General features: G+C 45.1%; 1 protein-coding gene and 1 long non-coding RNA gene across 9 annotated transcripts in view; one reads left to right on the forward strand and one right to left on the reverse strand.

Annotated features, from left to right (window-relative positions):
- The window catches only part of Hr4 (nuclear hormone receptor 4), a 185,004-nt gene extending 168,106 nt beyond the window's left edge, over positions 1–16,898 (forward strand). For 7 of the 8 annotated variants that reach the window (XM_076819113.1, XM_076819115.1, XM_076819112.1 and 4 more), the window contains 8 exons: positions 38–584; positions 2,993–3,203; positions 3,785–4,138; positions 9,282–9,416; positions 9,578–9,841; positions 10,455–10,647; positions 11,992–12,119; positions 12,389–16,898. In XM_076819113.1, the coding sequence (XP_076675228.1) occupies positions 38–584; positions 2,993–3,203; positions 3,785–4,138; positions 9,282–9,416; positions 9,578–9,841; positions 10,455–10,647; positions 11,992–12,119; positions 12,389–12,469 (1,913 nt within the window). In that variant the 3' untranslated portion in view covers positions 12,470–16,898. The remainder of the gene's footprint in view (positions 1–37; positions 585–2,992; positions 3,204–3,784; positions 4,139–9,281; positions 9,417–9,577; positions 9,842–10,454; positions 10,648–11,991; positions 12,120–12,388) is intronic. The other variant, XM_076819110.1, reaches the window with a different exon arrangement.
- Positions 1–17,371, reverse strand: part of LOC143372680 (uncharacterized) — a 138,212-nt gene extending 120,841 nt beyond the window's left edge. Inside the window, exon 1 of the long non-coding RNA XR_013086329.1 lies at positions 17,263–17,371. This is a non-coding gene — a long non-coding RNA (uncharacterized LOC143372680). The remainder of the gene's footprint in view (positions 1–17,262) is intronic.
- Positions 17,372–18,066: the final 695 nt, after the last annotated feature.

The following is an 18,066-nucleotide window of genomic DNA, read 5'->3' on the forward strand; positions in this document are numbered from 1 at the left end:
AATATCTCTTACTATATCAAGCTTCTTCCTGTTCCAGGCGAAACTATGAAACCACCGGCGCAGAGGCCTGCACCGGCACCACCGCGACCACCGCCCACGGTGATCATGGGCGAGATCGGTGGCGTAAGGACCATGATCTGGTCCGCGCCGCCACTGGACCCCGTACCGCCGCCCGCAGCGTCCTGGACGACGACTGCTGCGGCAGCGTCCTGTTCCTCGTCGGAGGAGTCGGCCGCCCAGCTGCTCCTGAACCTCGGCCAGGAGTCCAGGGGCAAGCCGCCCTCCGTTTCCTACGCGTCTGGCCCGCCACTCAACATGGAGAGCCTGTGGGCCGGCGACCTTACGCAGCTACCTGCCGCGCAGCAGATGCAGGCGCTGAACCTGACGGCTTCCGGCTCTGGCCAGACGTGGGTAAGGAACGGCGGGGTCGTCAAGTCTGAGACGGCGTCGCAATCGATGTCGGTGGCGCCCCCCGCGCCCCCGATGCCGCCGCAGGAGCACGAGGAAGACGAGACGCCTATGATATGCATGATCTGCGAGGACAAGGCCACTGGCTTGCACTATGGGATCATCACGTGCGAGGGGTGAGTCGCGTCATCGCTTCTCTTATTCGGGTACAGGGGGGTAGTGTTTTGTGACAGTATTCTGCTTGGTGTACACTGCCATTCATAAGTGTTAGGACACCTGCTGTATTCCCAGGAAATGTGATATTTGGTACAGATTTAATAATTTCCAATGCTTTTAATTTAAAATATTAAATAAAATAAAACTTCTTAGAGTTCTTCAATAAATTTCCAATGCTCTTCACAATTATCGTAGGTGTCCTAATACCAGAGTTGGGCATTATTTGAATAAAAAATTATCTAAATAACGAATCTAATTAAAGTAACTTTAGATTATTGGATGAATAAAGTTAATTTTTTCATTGGTCGAGCGTTGCAAGTGTTTCACCCGTTTAACCCGGGTCAACTTTACTCGACACATGGCGAATAATTTTTTTAAATTTTATTCATTATTCAGTGTTTTATTTAAATAAAAATTTTGCCCGTCTCTGCCTAATACTTATAAACGACAGTGTACATGTTATGCATGTATGTAGTACTGCACTCAAGTGGCGTATTAGGGAATATTCTTAAGGGTACGAGGAAAGAAAATGTTCTTGGGTACTCGTTACAGTTATGTATGTAGTAATTTTACGCTACACTTACGTATGTAGTCATTTTTAGAGGCTAGTGCCTCCCTTGATACTATTCCAATTACCTATTAACGTGGTGGATAGAATGGAACACTCTGCATAAGTCAGACATAGAATTTCAAAAAGTTCTTGGAAGTTTTTACAACTCAGCTTCGTGCATGAATCGCGACTAAAACAAAAGTATGGTCTTGACTACTAATTAAACATAACAGCTTGCTAAACTGCAAGCAGGGTAGGACACAAACACCTAGCTACCCCAGACTCCACAGAATACCCCTCACGTACCTTTCACCCCAGTGACGCCCCAAAATTCTTACAGAATACTTCTAATTGTTACCTCAATTTTCTACTCTTTCTTCTAATAAATTCATTCAGGACGAATTAGTCTTCTGACGCCCGATTTCTAGGGACGCCAAGCAAGTCCCTCCCCGAGATCGCCAGCATGATAATGAAATTAGCTGCCTACAAAACTACCTGCTCGCGTATCTCGGAATGCTTCGGTTTGAATGCCTTTCGACGACAACTACACGCGCTGGGGCTTCGGATCCGCTTAATTAGAGATAATTGCGCAGAACTATGCGCGGAAAGTTAGAGTTACACTAGTCACAGACCTAAGGGCGCCCCGCGAGGAACTTTGACCTTTGGGTGCTCTCGCCTTGCACCTGCGTCCCAGCATTGAACGCGGAAAATACACCGAGTTTCGAGTGTCTTCGAAGCTACTGCGTCACTGTTGGACTACGAATATAGACGACCTCCCACGAAAACAATGGGCAACGCCATCGAGTTTCCCAACCTTTGCCTTTTCGTGATAAGACTCTTCATTTTCGTTGTTTACAGATTGGTCGTTACACGCGTTGCTTATACACTTCAATCGCAATTGTGGCTCAAGGAGAGCTGAATTATCTACTGTAGATGGAAACCAATTAGGAATCGAAGCTTCGAAATTGATTCCTTTTATTAACCAACAGCGTCGTTCCTTTTTCTTGTTTTATAAATTAGGATGTGGTGACTTTTATATTTGAAGATAGTTAGTGACCCCAATCTGTGGACGTTTTCAGGGTACAACGAAAGAAATTATAGTGAAATCTGTTTAAATGTCTCCCTTCCCTCATTTAAATATTTAATCCAGCAATGTATTAAATTTCTTTCATCGACACTTTCGAATTCTAAGTTCGATCTACTAAGTTCCGAATGTGTATCATAAGCTCGATCAAAATCATCGCTCAGGGAAGAAATAAAAGATCTACCATGGCTTCTAAATTGATTCCTCTCGTCGTAAATTAACAGCGTTGTTCTCGTCAGTCTTTTTTTATATTAAAACATGGTAACTTCTTTTTTTCAAAGACACCAGACGGTACCGTAACCCTAGGTGTTTTCAAGGTAAAACGAAAAGTGTACTTCAAGGCGTTTCCCATTCTAATATCTCCTACCGCGCGGCTGATTAGTCCCTAAAGTTACTACAGGGTATCGTTACTCGACTTTACGCCTGTTTTCTCCTATGTCTATTGTTCCGTCGGACGAGCCCGGTAAATTAGTTGGGAAAAGTGCGGGACGAGTTCCCCTATGCATCCCGGTATAACCGTAATTCTGCAGGTATGAATCTTTAATCCGTTTCTAGGTCAAAGTATCAGGACACACCCACATGGAGTGGGAAATTAACTGGGGAACAGTGCCCGCCCAACGAGAAGTCGATAATAAATAATAACTGTCCGCGGCGTACACTTAAATTCGAATATTTTTTTTATTGATACTTGTTTCTGTGTGGGGCTTTCACGAGAATAAACTGTTTGTGTTTAGGTGTAAAGGGTTCTTCAAGAGGACTGTGCAGAATAGGCGGGTGTACACGTGCGTGGCGGAAGGTGGCTGCGAAATCACGAAAGCCCAGAGGAACAGGTGTCAGTACTGCCGCTTCAAAAAGTGCATTGAACAGGGTATGGTCCTTCAGGCGGTTCGAGAAGATCGAATGCCTGGCGGGAGAAATTCTGGTGCTGTGTATAACCTTTACAAGGTTGGTATAAAACTATACAGAAGAACATTATTCTCATTCACAAGCTCGTCCACTTAAAATCAAATACCACGCTATCTTTAATGAAAAAAGAAATGCTTAATCATTGAAATTAATAGCAACGAGTTACACAAATACAGAAGTCTGCAGTGCTAAATTCTATCGAGCATAAAGAACATACTTCGTCTTTCACCCCCACACACACATCAAATCTAAAAACAGCAGAGGTGGGCGAACATATTATTTAAATAAAATTTCGAATAACGAATAAAAGTTAAAAAAATTCTTCGTCATACGTTCCTTAAACCGAGTTAACTTTATTCGACCTATGACGAATAATTGTTTCAACTTTTATTCGTTATTCGAAATTTTATTTAAATAATATGTTTGCCCATCTCTGAAAAACAGCCACTAAAGCGTTTGCAATCCAGACAATAACACAGACGTGTTCAATTCCACGGCAATAACGCACAAAAAAAAATCAATTTCGTTTGAAAGACAAAGCTCGGAGCATCGATTTTTAGCAACGACGAAGGGAAATGTCTGTACCCTGTTTAATGGACCTGGGCGATCTTTGTCCCCAGGTGAAGTACAAAAAGCACAAGAAAAGCAACAAGACGAGCGGAGTGGGCGGAAGCATGGGTGGCATGGGTGGCGGTGGTAACGTTGGCGGTGTGAACGGGTCGGGATCCCTCGGTGGTAGCAAAGGCACCATGGGCTCGACGATGCTCGACAAACATATGGCTGCGGCTGCAGCCGCCCACCATAGCCAACAGCAGCACGCTCAGCTGGCTAGTGGTTTCCTTCATCATCATAAAATTTCGTCGGGCGACCCGCTCAACTCACAACCTACCCCCAGTCATCCGAGTCACCCCGCGCATTCCGGTCACTTCGTCAACGGGACGATCCTGAAGACGGCCCTCACCAACCCCTCCGAAGTAAGTATCCATTAAATTCTATGCCTTCACGTTTCTTATGTCTCTTATACGTAAAGCGTGCAGAAACTTGAAGTTCAACCACTGCTTGTTCAGTGGTTCTACATTCTTAAATTCTAAGCGATTTTTATTGTGTTCAATGGAAGTCTAAACGAATTGAGTTTTTAAAATTGTTGGCGATTTCAGATAGGTTTATAGACTATATGGAATATTCTTTATGTGTAACTACAGTGGCGGTCGAAAGAAAGTGTAAACGGTGAACGGGAGCAAAAATGAAACAGTGCATTGGAAATAATTATGTGTTTATATCTCATAGATCAGGAGTTGTTATCAACATAGTAGTACATAATGCGTGGTATTAAAAATGTGAGCTTTAAACTTTCTTTCGACACCACTTCGTCGTGGAGAATTTATAGAATTTATTATTTCTAATATACAAAGCGGAGATTCGGCATTTCAAGGAACGAAGAATAGAGTTCTTATTCAATAATGTATTATTTGCAAAATACATCTGCATTCGAAGGGACGATTAAAATAACTGCGTCTCGAGTGGAGTTTCCTATCTTGCAATTAGTGCCACTTGATACCACTCGTGCCTCTACGAGATTAAGAATCCATCAACGAAATTAAAATTGAACAAGAGCAGATACTACTGCGCGAAGAGCAGACCACTCGTGCATCCAAGGAGCCCGGTAATCCTCGCTCATTTTTCCATCCTCGCACTTGTTCGCGAACTCGCGGATCCTGGCGTGACGCAACGCGTTTGATTTCACGCGATGTTTCTGCGTGATAACTCGGAGAGGCGCGCAAAGGAGGGGAGGAGGGGTGCAGGCTCTCAAGAGATTCCGCGAGATTTCTCTATCAGCTCCATTAGGGCGATTATCTAACAGGCTGATCCTACGTGTGAAACATTAATTAGCCTTTTGTTGAGGCGCTGCCGAGCGCCGCGTGGTAGCCCGTATAGATCAACGTCCGCGTGCGCGCACCCACCGGGGATCGGGTGATTTATTCCGCGCGGCTTGCTAGAAATCGAATGCAGGTCGACAAAAGTTGATCTTTCGCGAGGGGAATCCATCGCTGATGAGAACGTCCCGGAGGCATCTTCACTTTCACTTTCGAGGCAGCTGCACGCGATCCGATCACATGCTCCGGACGAAATCTTTCTTCCCTGCTCTGAATCTCTTCGCCCGGCTGCAGGCTCGATTAACCGGGCGCGATGAACGATATTCATCGAGGCAGCGCACGCTAGACCCCGCGGAGCGAACGTCGTAGCATGGATGGAACATTCAATTGGCACCGCTTCCCGCGAAATAAATCGAACCCGCCATCGCCTTGCTCAGCGTTACATCATCGATATCTTCGGATCTGCAATGGCGGGTACTCTGTTACGAGCGCGCAAAAGAATCTCCACGTGTTGATCACCGTGGCGCTCGAGAAACGTTACTCGATCGACGTCTCCTGCGAGATCGTTGCTTCGGGATGAGAGTTGAAATGACAGAGGAAACGAGCATCCAAGATTTCGAAACGCTGGCAGGCGTTTATGAGCGAGCTATGCGGCTGGGAAGGATGCCTCAGTTTGTGGAAGTTGAATGGAAACGTCACTGGGAATTTGCAGGTGACAAGAGACCGCTGATGAATGCGGAGCTTGATTTTTCTTTTAATCGGTGGGTTTGAAGCTTTTAGTACCTATTTATTATTCGAAGAAACACGAACGAGAGGAAACAGAAGTCACGAATAATCGAATAGTAGATACTCCTTCAATTAACATAAAAAAACTAGTTTCGTTACGACATTGCACTTGACGATAAAGGCAAATTCAGTATCCGAGGATCAGATAATATGCAAAAATAGGAGTGAGCCTAGTGGAGCCGTTCAGCTCGGAAAATCAGCCCGATGCCAGTAAAGTGCCTCGGGCGATTCTCGCGTCGATCAAATTGACCACGAAACGTCCCAGAGATTTGAAGAAATCGTCAGGGGCAGCAGATAAGGGATGTGGCTTAAATTCGAACTCGACGAATTTCGATCGCTCCTCGACGGAACGATCCTGAAATGAATGAACTCCCCGTTGCAATTTCACTTTCTTACGACTCGGCTTGCGCAAGCCTCAAGGTTTCCCACATTACGAAAGCCGATAGATACAACGAGCAGGCAGCTCGCGAGAGCCAGCGTCGCCCGTCGTCGTCGTCCTGCATGCCTGTTCGTACTGGCCACACATTATCCTGTGCACCGCGAAAGCGTTGCATATTATCAGAGTAAATCGTTCCGCGACGAAAATTCATCCTCCGGGGGGTTGGCTCCTCGAAAAACGGGACACCTTTGCGACGTTGATCGTCGATAATCGAATTCTATTGAAATGATGCAATTGCAATGGTACGTTCAGATGGCTTGAATATTTTCGCGATTAGTGGTGATCGAATCGTCGATGTGAGATGCAAGTGCATTAATCAGACTGTTTTCAATTGCAATCGAACGGAAATATACGTGTTGAGATACGGCGGGAAGGATTATGGAGCAAAGATAGTGAGTTGTTGACGATGAGCTTGAAGATACTTTGTATTACCGAACGTGGAATAGGGAACTTAGATCGGTTTGAATATCATTCGAAGATCAAAATTTTCAACCGATGGCAGGGGGTTAAAGGATTTATCAGAGAAATAAATATCCCCTGAGTTACCCGTTCCACTGATAGGGTAAGTGGTGTCCTCCTGTATTAAATATAAAAAAGAAATATTCGATGCTAGATAACTCAGCTGATTGCAAGCCTACGAGCCATCGCTAATGTGTGCAACAATCAAGGAAATTTTATTCATAATTGTAGCTATTCCCCGTGTTACATATTCCGCTATTAAAAGTAAGAAAATGCATATTACTTTGTAGCAGAACAATGGCTCGGCTGATTGAAGGCCTAAGTGAGGACAGCTATTATTGACGCGCACAAGTCATCGGTGATATTCGAACGGGCGACGTTACGTTCGAGCGCATGAGGTATGCAAACAACGACAAGAATTACCGGGAACATTCGGTAGAGGCCATTGCCAAAAGTGAAATCGATGACTCCAGCACCGCGTAAATATTGCCCGCTACAGCTCCATTAAGGAGGTCACTTTCCAGCTCGGAGCGAATCATTGTGCGTTTTGAGACGCGGGCGCTGATGAATTTTCAAAGGCTGCCTATTCGAGACGCAGGAAGATTCGTGTTAATTGGGAATCAGAACAGGAACTACAGGCTTTTGGGCGAACGATTTCTAGGAACGAGTGGAAAGGCACGATAACTGTCGAGTTCATGGTAATTCCTCAGGAGTGGTTTCTAGGCGGCTGTGAGAACAGATTACTGCTGAGTAGGTATTACGAACTTTTCTGGGAACCTTCTCAAGTATTTTAGACACGCTGTGCGCTGTCAAATTGGGAGATTTTTACTGAAGATATTTGCACGCATAGAATTGCAACGATTATCTTTCCGAAGCATATGGAGATGGAGACCAAAATGGCAGTTAATTCAACCTAGCAATTTTCATAAGAATAATCTCAATATCTCGTAGAACAGTATCTCGCAGTAGTTTTAAACAAAGACCCGAGCATTACTGTATACCGAATTTCCAAGTATGAGCAGAATCCTCAAGCTCGGTTTATAACTCGTATCACTGAGAGAAAAGGAATGGATCTTCGAGGTACATGAATTTCAGACAGTTCGGAAAAGTAAAGAATTCAATTAGACCTACAAGGGTAGACCAAGCGCGATCCCAGGCAACGGACCACTGTCGTAGGATGCTGCCGCTCCAGTAAGCTCAGCTATACAGTCGCGACTCGAAGGAGATAAGAGAGGAGAATCCACATGCCTCGATAAGAATCGTCACGATGTAATTCGTTATCGACACCTCGTCGAGGCATCCAAGTGAAACACGACGATGACGGCGACGACCACTCGGAGGTAGGGACAATAGAAAATCAGCGACAGCCGGTGCCAAGGACGGGCAGTTCTCCGGCGGTTTCGTAACTCGTGAAAGTCTGCACAAGGGACACTGACCTCACCCTACCACCTTCTTTTCCTCCTCCGACACCTTTCGTCCCTCCACCTCCTCCACGATCGCCTTCAGCCGCGGCTCTGTCCCACGGTACCGGGGGCACGGTGTGCACGGGGCTTAAGGGTATATCCGTCGTGGCCGAGGATCGCAGCTTTCCCCGAAGGTATCGCCAGCTCGAGGCCGCTCTCCCTCTCGTGTATAGTCTACAAATACCGACCTCGAGGAAGTACTTCGAGGTCTGAAAGGTCAGTGAAAGGCCGGATCGGATTTACGTAGGAAGCGAGCCACCGCCGATTCCTCGGTGGTTCGCAACGATCGGACGAAGAGGATGACGATCTGTTCGCGAGCCGCGAAGGGTTGCGAGCCTACGTATTCAATTTTCTGTGGGAACTGAACTTGAGGAAATTAAAGTGGCCGGGGGGAGATAAGAGGAACATTTTGCTTTTCGCGACGGTGGTATAAGTTCTTGGTTGTTAAGGAAATTTTATGTGGTGAATAATGGTTTACTGGCTAGAAAGCATGTACCTACCCTTCGTCGATCTTCTGTTTTTTTTTTTTTTTTTTGAAAGGGGGATGTCGTTGGAAAATTAGAACTGAAAATGGCTTATCTATTGATTTAGGAAATGAATATGAACACAATAAAGGTCAAATATGTGTTACTTAACATAGATTATGAAGTAACTCGTGATATTAATAGAAACGATAAAGCAGGTAAAGCAATTACTATTTAGAGAATAAGTAAAAGTGGATCAGTAAAGGAGGCAAAAGACTGGATGTGGCATTAAACACAATTTTCTTATAGATATTCATGTTTCACCTGAATGTCGATTTCACTCCAGTACAATTTCACTCGTGTATCAATGAAATAAGTTTAATAAAAGAAAATATCGTTAACTCACTACCCTCCACAATTAATAAGATCTAAATCATTTCGCCCGAATCTCAGTGGAACTAATAGTATTAAATTCTTCCTTATTGTATCCTCACATTTTATAGTTCAAGCTACCAATTCTCTCAAAGACAACTGTTCTGTCTCGCAAAAGAAAAAAGGAACTGTGCCACAGAACCACAGAAACCTCGGGAAGCAAAGAGACTAAAAGAAAAAACAACTCCTTTTTGTTCAAGGTGGTACATTTAAGGCAGAGGCTAGACAATGCTGTGAGCAGTTCGAGGGATCGAGCCTTCCCTTTGGACGCGACCCTAGCCATGATTCAAACCCTTATAGACTGCGACGAGTTCCAAGATATCGCCACGTTGAGGGTGCGTTTACATGCTTCGGATTCTCAGACCACTTTCACCTCCGTCACCAATCATCGATCACAACGAGCCCACCTAGCCCCCTCTCCATTTTTTATTCCTCGCCTCGCGAGCACTCGAAACTCGATGACTCTATCGGAGAACGTGTTCCGTTCTCGTTGCAGAACTTGGACGAGCTGCTGGACCATAAATCAGACTTAAGTGAGAAGCTGTGTCAGATAGGAGACAGCATAGTGTACAAGTTGGTGCAGTGGACCAAAAGGTTACCGTTCTACCTTGAGCTACCGGTCGAAGTTCACACAAGGCTGCTCACCCACAAGTGGCACGAACTGCTGGTGCTGACCACCTCCGCCTACCAAGCGATGCATGGTCAGCACAAGTTCACCAACGTCGGTACCGACGGGACGGGAGCGGATTTTATGCAAGAAGTAATTACTGTCTTTCGTTCATCGCCACTGGAATCGTTAACTAAAACCGATTTCACGGGCTCAGGCGCTCCGAGCTTTCACCTTAAACGACGAACAAAGAGCGCCAGCCTTCGCTTCGCGAGGGCGGGGGGGGGGGGGGTCCGATAACACGTCCCACGCCTTTCGAATTCAACGGCGACGCTCGCGTTCCCGAGGATGCAAGCGTTTTTCTTTGTAATAATACACGAAGAACAGCGAAGGAAGCTTTAGAGTCCAATAAGTACTATCCAAAGATATGCCGTTGCGAGGACTTAGAGACTTAACACTTCGAGTGGCGCCGGCGTATTTTCGCGCCGAGGGATGATGCCCACAGTTTAGGCGCGTTTTTCGGAGAAGATATCGAAAGTATCGTTCGAGTGTCTCGGAACGTTTGCTCGGGGGAGAGTTAAGCGGAGTTTTCTCGACAGAAGCTATCGCTGGGGAAGATCTGACAGGCTTCAAGGGCCATTCTTCCAAATCTTGCGCCACTCAAAGTGTTAATGTTAGGAGGTGTGGATGAAGAGAGTCGCAGTGTGGTGTCTGGATGCAGACGAGTGTTCTTCGCAGTGGAATTAATTAGTGTGCTCGTGTGCAGGTTTCGAACAACATGTATACGTTGCAAACGTGCCTAACCAGCATGATGGGCCGGCCAATAACCATGGACCAATTGCGGCAAGACGTAGGGCTCATGGTGGAGAAAATCACATACGTCACGCTAATGTTCAGGAGGGTGAGGCTACGGATGGAGGAGTACGTCTGTCTGAAAGTAATCACCATGCTCTCGCAAGGTAAGTATTCTTATGCGAATGGACTGTTTAAAGAAGAGGGAGGATGAACTGTTAACGGGTCTCTCTGTTTTCTGTGCTTTATCGAGAAACGTAAAGTATAAAGAAATGTGTACTTTTTGATAATGCTGCAATTGGAGATGCAAAATGTAAGTTCGCTATAATTAATGGAATATTGATGGGACAGTGGTGCTCGTAATTGTTAGAACGTCTGTTTCTATTGGAAGAAGGAAGAAGTTAGGCAACGAGGAGATGAAAATTGTTTCTTCTAATACCAGAAAGTATTGGGATTTAATTACTTGACATTTACAGTAACTATGTATGGTACAGAGGTTTCAGGTTGAGGATAGAAGAAATTAAATTAATTGATTTTCATAAGTAACTAGGTACTTTTAAGAGCCTATAATGGTAGGAGTTAATGCAATTTCTAAATTGGCAAACTTAAAATAAATTTCACTCGTCTTTCGAAAATAAAATTATTAACTTATATAATATTGTTCGCCCAATTAGGAGCATCGCTCTGAATATTTTATGATTCTAAACTGGTTGCGTGCAAGTTCTGCGTTTCCTAGATATTGGGTTATGTAATAAGTTTGTTCGAATTTTTTTAACTAGACGTTAACTTATATCAGATTTGCGCGATATCGCTTCGTTGACTTTTGGAACATTTATATGTGGCATTATAGCGGAACCTTTCATTTCTTGGTTTCTGAAAAATGGGGATATATTTTTTAATATTGCCTCATATTTCTAATTAACTTTTCGGCTGTTCGACTGGAATTAATCTTGAAAACGAAAATGAAAATTTAAAGAAATGATAAAGCTAGAAGACTTCAGAAAGTTTCTTCATTAGTCTTGTATCTGCAAATACTTATACATCGCGAAGTTTTTTACAATCTGCACCGCATTGCTACTATTACTATCAACAATGATTTCAATAAATTTTAATATCTCGTCACGTGAAAGACTGATATTGTTTGTTTCAAGAGAACTTGCAAATTACTCTCCACACATCTGCAATTCGATTCGTTCCGAGAAATCGGCACCTTTCAATCTTTGTTTCGCAGTAATTTCAGAATCTTCCAACCCTTGGAAATCCGAACAAACTTGCAGTGGGTCACAAAAGTCCAAGTACGCTCGACAAAATGTGAAACTTTGCAAAAGATACAGCACCTTCGATGATTCTGACAAAAATGAGTATACGTGGACATTTCTGGCCAACTTCGTTACCAAGTCCAGTGTAAAGGAAAACTGAACATGTTGAATGTGAAGCAAGGTGTGACGAAAGACTGGGAAAACTGTCGATTCTATTTACGATTCATTCTCTTGTTCTCTGCCCTCTCTTAGCACGTGGAGGTACAATGGAATTAGAACAAATACAAGAACGGTACATGAGCTGCCTGCGAAGTTTTGTCGAGCACAGCGCGCCGCAGCAGCCGAGTCGGTTTCACGATCTTCTCGTCAGGTTGCCCGAAGTAAGTTGGAGAGATTACAGAAATTTCGAGGCGGTACGGGAGTCGCTGCCGCGTGAAACGTTTGAAATATTCGATCGAACGGGGATCTTAGCGAATCTCGAGGGGGGGGGGGGTGGGGGAGATCGTGATAGATTTCTAGAGGAAACGATTATCGTAGCGTAACAGCCGCGGTTACGAGTTGCTCCCGCGCGATCGAAAGACCGAACAAGAAAGCGAGCGCGCAGAACCGCCGGACCTAAAGTCGATCCTGTTTTCTTCCTGAATTCCAGGTGCAATCGGCGGCAGCTCTTCTACTCGAGAGTAAAATGTTCTACGTTCCTTTCCTATTGAACTCAGCAATTCAAAGATAGTAAATAAACACAAAACCAACAAACTGACGATAAACGAAGCTGATTACCTAACTATACATACTATACATATACATATATAAATATATATATAAATATAAATATATATATATATACAAAAGAAGATAATAGAACCGAACAAAACAGGCAACCAAGCAAACAAAGAAGAAGCGGGGGAGAAAGAGAATAGCCCGTGAGCTCGTGCGGAAAATAAAGAAGGGAAAGGCTTTGTTTGCGTATGTATGATAAAGAAAAAACAATATAAAGGTATATATATATAAAGTATATATACATATAAATAATATAAATGTGTGTGTCCGTTGCGTTGTACAAACGAAAGAGGATGTGCGGAGAGGGGGAACGGGAAGCCGTACGAGAAGCGTGATAGGCGAGAAGAAGACAGAAAGAAAATGCGGGGAGAAGAGGAGCGACATCGGATAGAAAGTGAGAGAAAAAGGAAATAGAACCGAAGGAAGAGGGACGAGATCGCGAAGAGGACGGAGGATGGAGAGAGAATGCTTTAAATAAGGGGAGAAAAAAAGTAGTAATGAGAGAATATAAAAGTTCGAGAAGAAGAGGGAGAGAGTGGCAGAGTGAGCTGAGAGTGAGAGTGAGAGAGCGAGAGAGAGAGAGAAAGACAGAGAGAGAGAGAGAGAGAGAGTGAGAGGGAGAGAAAGAGAGGGAGAGATAGATAGAGAGAGAAAGAGCGCCACCTCGAGATGAGAAATCAATCGAGGAGGGAACTGAACTTTTTTATCGAAACTAAAAGACTATAATAATATATTTCTGTACGCAGTACCGCGCAACTACGTCATTGTGTGTTCACGTTGCATAATCCGATCGATAATAAGACTCTCGTTACGTACGCTCACTGTAGGCCATCTACTACCACCTACTACTACTACTACTACCGCTACTACTGCTACTACTACTGCTACTATTAATCACTACTCTCCATCACTATCGACTAAAATAGCAGACTACCAAAACGACCGAAACGATCCATCGACCGATGTCGACGACAACGGCGATCACAATAATAACGGCGGCGATAATGCCCGCGACGATGTGCGCGACATTTTGTTAACGACGATGATCGACGACGAGTCGCACGGACGATGGCGGTGAATTGTAAAACGATCGATCAGGGAGGGCCCCGTCGACCGCCGAGTGTTCTCACCGTAGACGCAACTTCAATCCGCACCTGTAAAACGTACGCGTACATGCGCGGACACCGAGTACGCATCCTCCGATGACTAATAACTCCGTGACGCCTGCCTGCACACACGAGACCCCTCTCTCTCTCTCGATCAAGACGTATCCACGTGATTCCAACCCCCTCCACTGAGTAACGATCCCCCTCCCCCCCCCCCTCCCGTCACCCGCTTATCCCGCCGGCAAGCGTAAGCGTGATAACTCCCAGTTACCATTCGGATTAAGAGAAGACAAAGGGAACACCGCTGGTCGTCGACACCATCCGAGCCGTTCGAACGGGACTCCGCCGTTGCTGGGGCACAAGGGACTTCTTCGGCGAACGACGACGAACAGCAGACGCAGAACGGAACTATGCACGCGCATAAGGCTGATTAAATAGTGTCTTGTATAGAAGAAACAGAGGCCCGCTGTTCAACATATATTTTCGATGGAATCGTTATGGGACTTAAAAACGCGCGGTTCTACAACACCCCCGACTCGTTATCGTCCTCGTTGTTATCGTCGTCCTCTCGCCGTCATCCGCCGCGCCGAATCACGGTCGAAAGCGCGCAACGCGGAAGGCCACGTTGCACGACCGACGTCTCTGTTCATCCACGAATTTCATCGCCATCGAGACGTGACACCTCCGCGAGTCACGTGCATCACTCACCGGTCGAATGTGTCCTTGTTCGTCGCAACTGAGTACTGTCTCTCGCGCCCTTCGAGCCGATCCGATCCTCGCCCCAGGAACGCCGGGCGGGCGCGTTGTCTAGAGCTTGCGGGAACTTTCGTCACTTACTTTGAACGTTTCTATCCGCGCGGCACGCTTTCAAGGGACGTTCGATAAGGTTTTTTGATGAAGTTTACTTGCGACGCGACTTTGCAAGATGTTTTTTGCAAAAGGAAATTTTTTATGGAATTTTTCAACGCTGATTTCCCCACTTGTATGTCGACTTTTTAAACCTCAACCTGGGGGGTCTTTTTACATATGTAGTTGGAGCGAATCCACGTGGGCCGCTCCCCACCCCCACCCCCCACTTCGGGGCGCGGGTGGTGTCGCGCGTCCGCGGGGGCTGTCGCGGGGCCCGGGGATCGGATCGTTCGAGCGCGCCTCGTTTCCGGACGCATCACCGTTCATCCGCGACCCGAATGATTCTCCTTTCATATGATTCCTCGCTGAAACGACTGCGATAATTTCATAGTATTATAACGAGAAAAAGGATGGAACGCTAAGCGCGTGTGAACGAACGGAGGAGACACGAACAGCAAGAGGCTTGGTATTTCCCCCTTGCGGGGAAACTTGCGCCGACGAAAACGAACCTCGTGGCGCAGAAACGACCGACGAGGGAGGGGAAAAAATATGCAAAAAAACGGTGCCCACTTTAGCGAATACGTAGACGATATACATACGTGCATATGTGCGTGTGTCGCGGACACGCGCGTGTGATATTTTTGGTTTCTTCGCGACCAGGAAATACCAGGTACTCGGGATTGGCTCAATTATTTAATATAGCGAGACGCGTTACAGGTGAAAACGAATTTAAAACGGAAAGGGAAGGAGGAGTGATATATACGGGACGGGAGAAAGGAGCAGGCCAGCTCGGGACGCGGTTAGTGTTCATGGAGGAGAAACGGGGGGAAAGAGAACGAATGAAAATAACGCTCCTTGTATACGCAATGTAATGGTTAATCGGCGCACGTTCTGTCGCGACGTGATTGTTTCATCTTGCCTCCATAGAAGTTATCGTAAATACGCGCTAATTCATCTGTACGCGCGCGATCACGAGCTGCGGCGAGGAACAACGATCTCCCATTTCGATACCGAAGGCAGTTAATCGCTGGTCAGACGCCTTCGGTCGTTGCATTTATCTACCATAATTTTCGTCCACTCTCCATCGAGATACAAAACGGTCGCCCGATTTCTGCTCAAAACGTACCTATATCGCACCACGAATCTGTCTCGCGCGCGGGGACATACTCATCCGCGGCAAAAACCGTCGTCACCTCGCTTCAATTTCACCTCGTCGCTATCTGTTTCTCCGCCTTCATCGATACAATCGTCGCGTGGCCCTCGTGATCGCGAGCGCACGTTACGAGAAATCAACACGAACTATTCGCAGACCTTGGGCCTACTAGCCTAGGGATACTTGTCCATACTATAAGACTTAACTAACGATGGGATACTTCATACGGTAAACATGTATATTATTTGAGGTTAGGAACTGGGTTGTAACGGTTCCTGTATTCCCCGGACATCATCGTACACTTGTCTCTGTGTTCAATTGGACGGTCGATGAGGTCGCAAAACGAAAAAAAAAAAGAAAAGAAAACCAACAGAAAACGAGAAGATTTCAAAGAGAAGAAAAAGAAGACGAAAATTTTACGAAAACCTCGCTAAATTAGTTAAGGAGCCTGTGACCATTGGCCAGCGCGTTTCGTGTGTATACGTTTACTTCTTCCCTTCGAGCGCAAGTATTCGTCACGGTTCGTCTCGTATTTGTGCGCGAATGTTTGCTTTGAAGTTACCGTTTGTACAGTGCAATACAGAGGGGAAGCAGCGTATATAATGTATTTATGGCGATACGTTCCGGTCCTTTTGCTCTCTTCCTTCTGTCTCCTATTCTTCGTAGATATTCTACGCTCCCCTCCACGCCCCCCGATCTAACCTTCAACCCGACCAGAGCCACCTCCCTCCACTCCCCTCCTTTTCATTCTCGTTATTTAGCTCGTAAACATTATGTACTTCCCGCGAAGAACTCTTCTTTTTTTTTCTCTCTTGTCGCGTCCTATTTATTGTTAGTGTGTTGTACATACGAGTGGCAGTGTCGTCGGTCGCGAGATAAACGAAAGTGGGAGAGAGAACACCGCGTTAAAAGAACCTGGCGCCGAGTTGGACTGTCTTTACATTACATTATATATATATAAGTATATATAAATATAAATATAAATATGTATATTGTATAAAATGAAAATGTGCATCGATGTCTGGGAGTACAGTAGCTGCTTACGAGAGAGCTACGTGTTGGATCAGCAAGACTTAGGGCATTATACTACCCGCGAGTATTATCATGCCCAACCTTTTATATTTAAGTGCGAGTGAGAGTCTATTGAGAGCAAAAGAAAAAAAAGTGAAGAAATTTAAAAAAAAAAAAAAAATGAAGAAATATATGCCTCTCGTTTGTGGGTTTAACTTTGTACATATTGTACGAAAGGTTTAATAATAACTATGTTGAAAGTACTAGTCCTGTCTCTTTGTATAATTCCGTGTTATACCTGCTCTTATATTGTGCCGAGCGGCGCCATAATGTTCTGGCGCGAAAGCCGAGTGATCGAGCACGAACGAAATTGCACACACTATACATATATGTTGTTACCGGAGCTTTCAGAACGTAACGGCACAGATACGAATATTTCGAACGATCATTTCAATCCCAGTCGCGAAACGATCTTAAATTGACCGGAAAACTTCACGTATTCGAGAGCACGAGGCAATGTTTAGAACCGTGGAAGAGAATTGCTAGCGGACATTGGAACGAGAGACCCCTTGGACATTGACACGACGTTCAGTTACGTTTTGCAGATTGAATTAATGGTATGAATACGTTTCGCTCACCAAGAGTACTCCTGGACCTATCGCCCTCGCTCCGGATCACGATCCAATGATTAATTCTCCTTGAAAACCACAAAACTTGGACGAAAATTTTGAGCGCGCACCATCACTTCGAACGTAGCGGTCTAGACTGAAGTGCGCCGCTTGTCACGGTATACCTGAAAGAAGCGCGAGATACAAACGTTATACCCAGAAACGACGGGCAGAAAAGCAAGCACGAATGCCGGATTGGCGAGAAAATAATACTTTTTCAATGAGTGAGTCAAAGTTACCAATTTCTACCTACGTTTAGGAAGTACATTTTTATCATCTCGTTTACCTTCGACTATTCCTTTTGTAACTGAGATTTGGGCGCCGTGTGAAACGCCGTTCTGCCGGGAACCGGACACTGCGTCACGCGTCATCTATAATTTTTCTAACGGAGCTTAGCGCGCGAAATACGAACTCTCGTTTGTAACGATGCTTTACGACGCAACTTGCGACTATCACGCTTGAATTATTTCGATTCACGCGGTCTCGAACGTAAAGAATTATTATTCCACTGGGAATCGTTCGAACTCGATTTATGCATTTCTTGTGTTTGATGTGTTTTATAATGTTCTGAAAAATTATTTGAAGCGTACTTAGATACTTTACTACGAACTTTCACGCATGCTTATTTAATACAATTTCACCAGAACCTTTGCTTCTAACTCGAACAAAGGAGTAAGGTTTTATAATTATTTTAAAGTTACCATTTATTTCAACTACATTGATCAAATTATGGAAAGAAAGGCTAGGAATGCCCTGAACAGGC

This window comes from Andrena cerasifolii, chromosome 8 (genome assembly GCF_050908995.1).
Source record: "Andrena cerasifolii isolate SP2316 chromosome 8, iyAndCera1_principal, whole genome shotgun sequence".
NCBI classification, from domain to species: domain Eukaryota; kingdom Metazoa; phylum Arthropoda; class Insecta; order Hymenoptera; family Andrenidae; genus Andrena; species Andrena cerasifolii.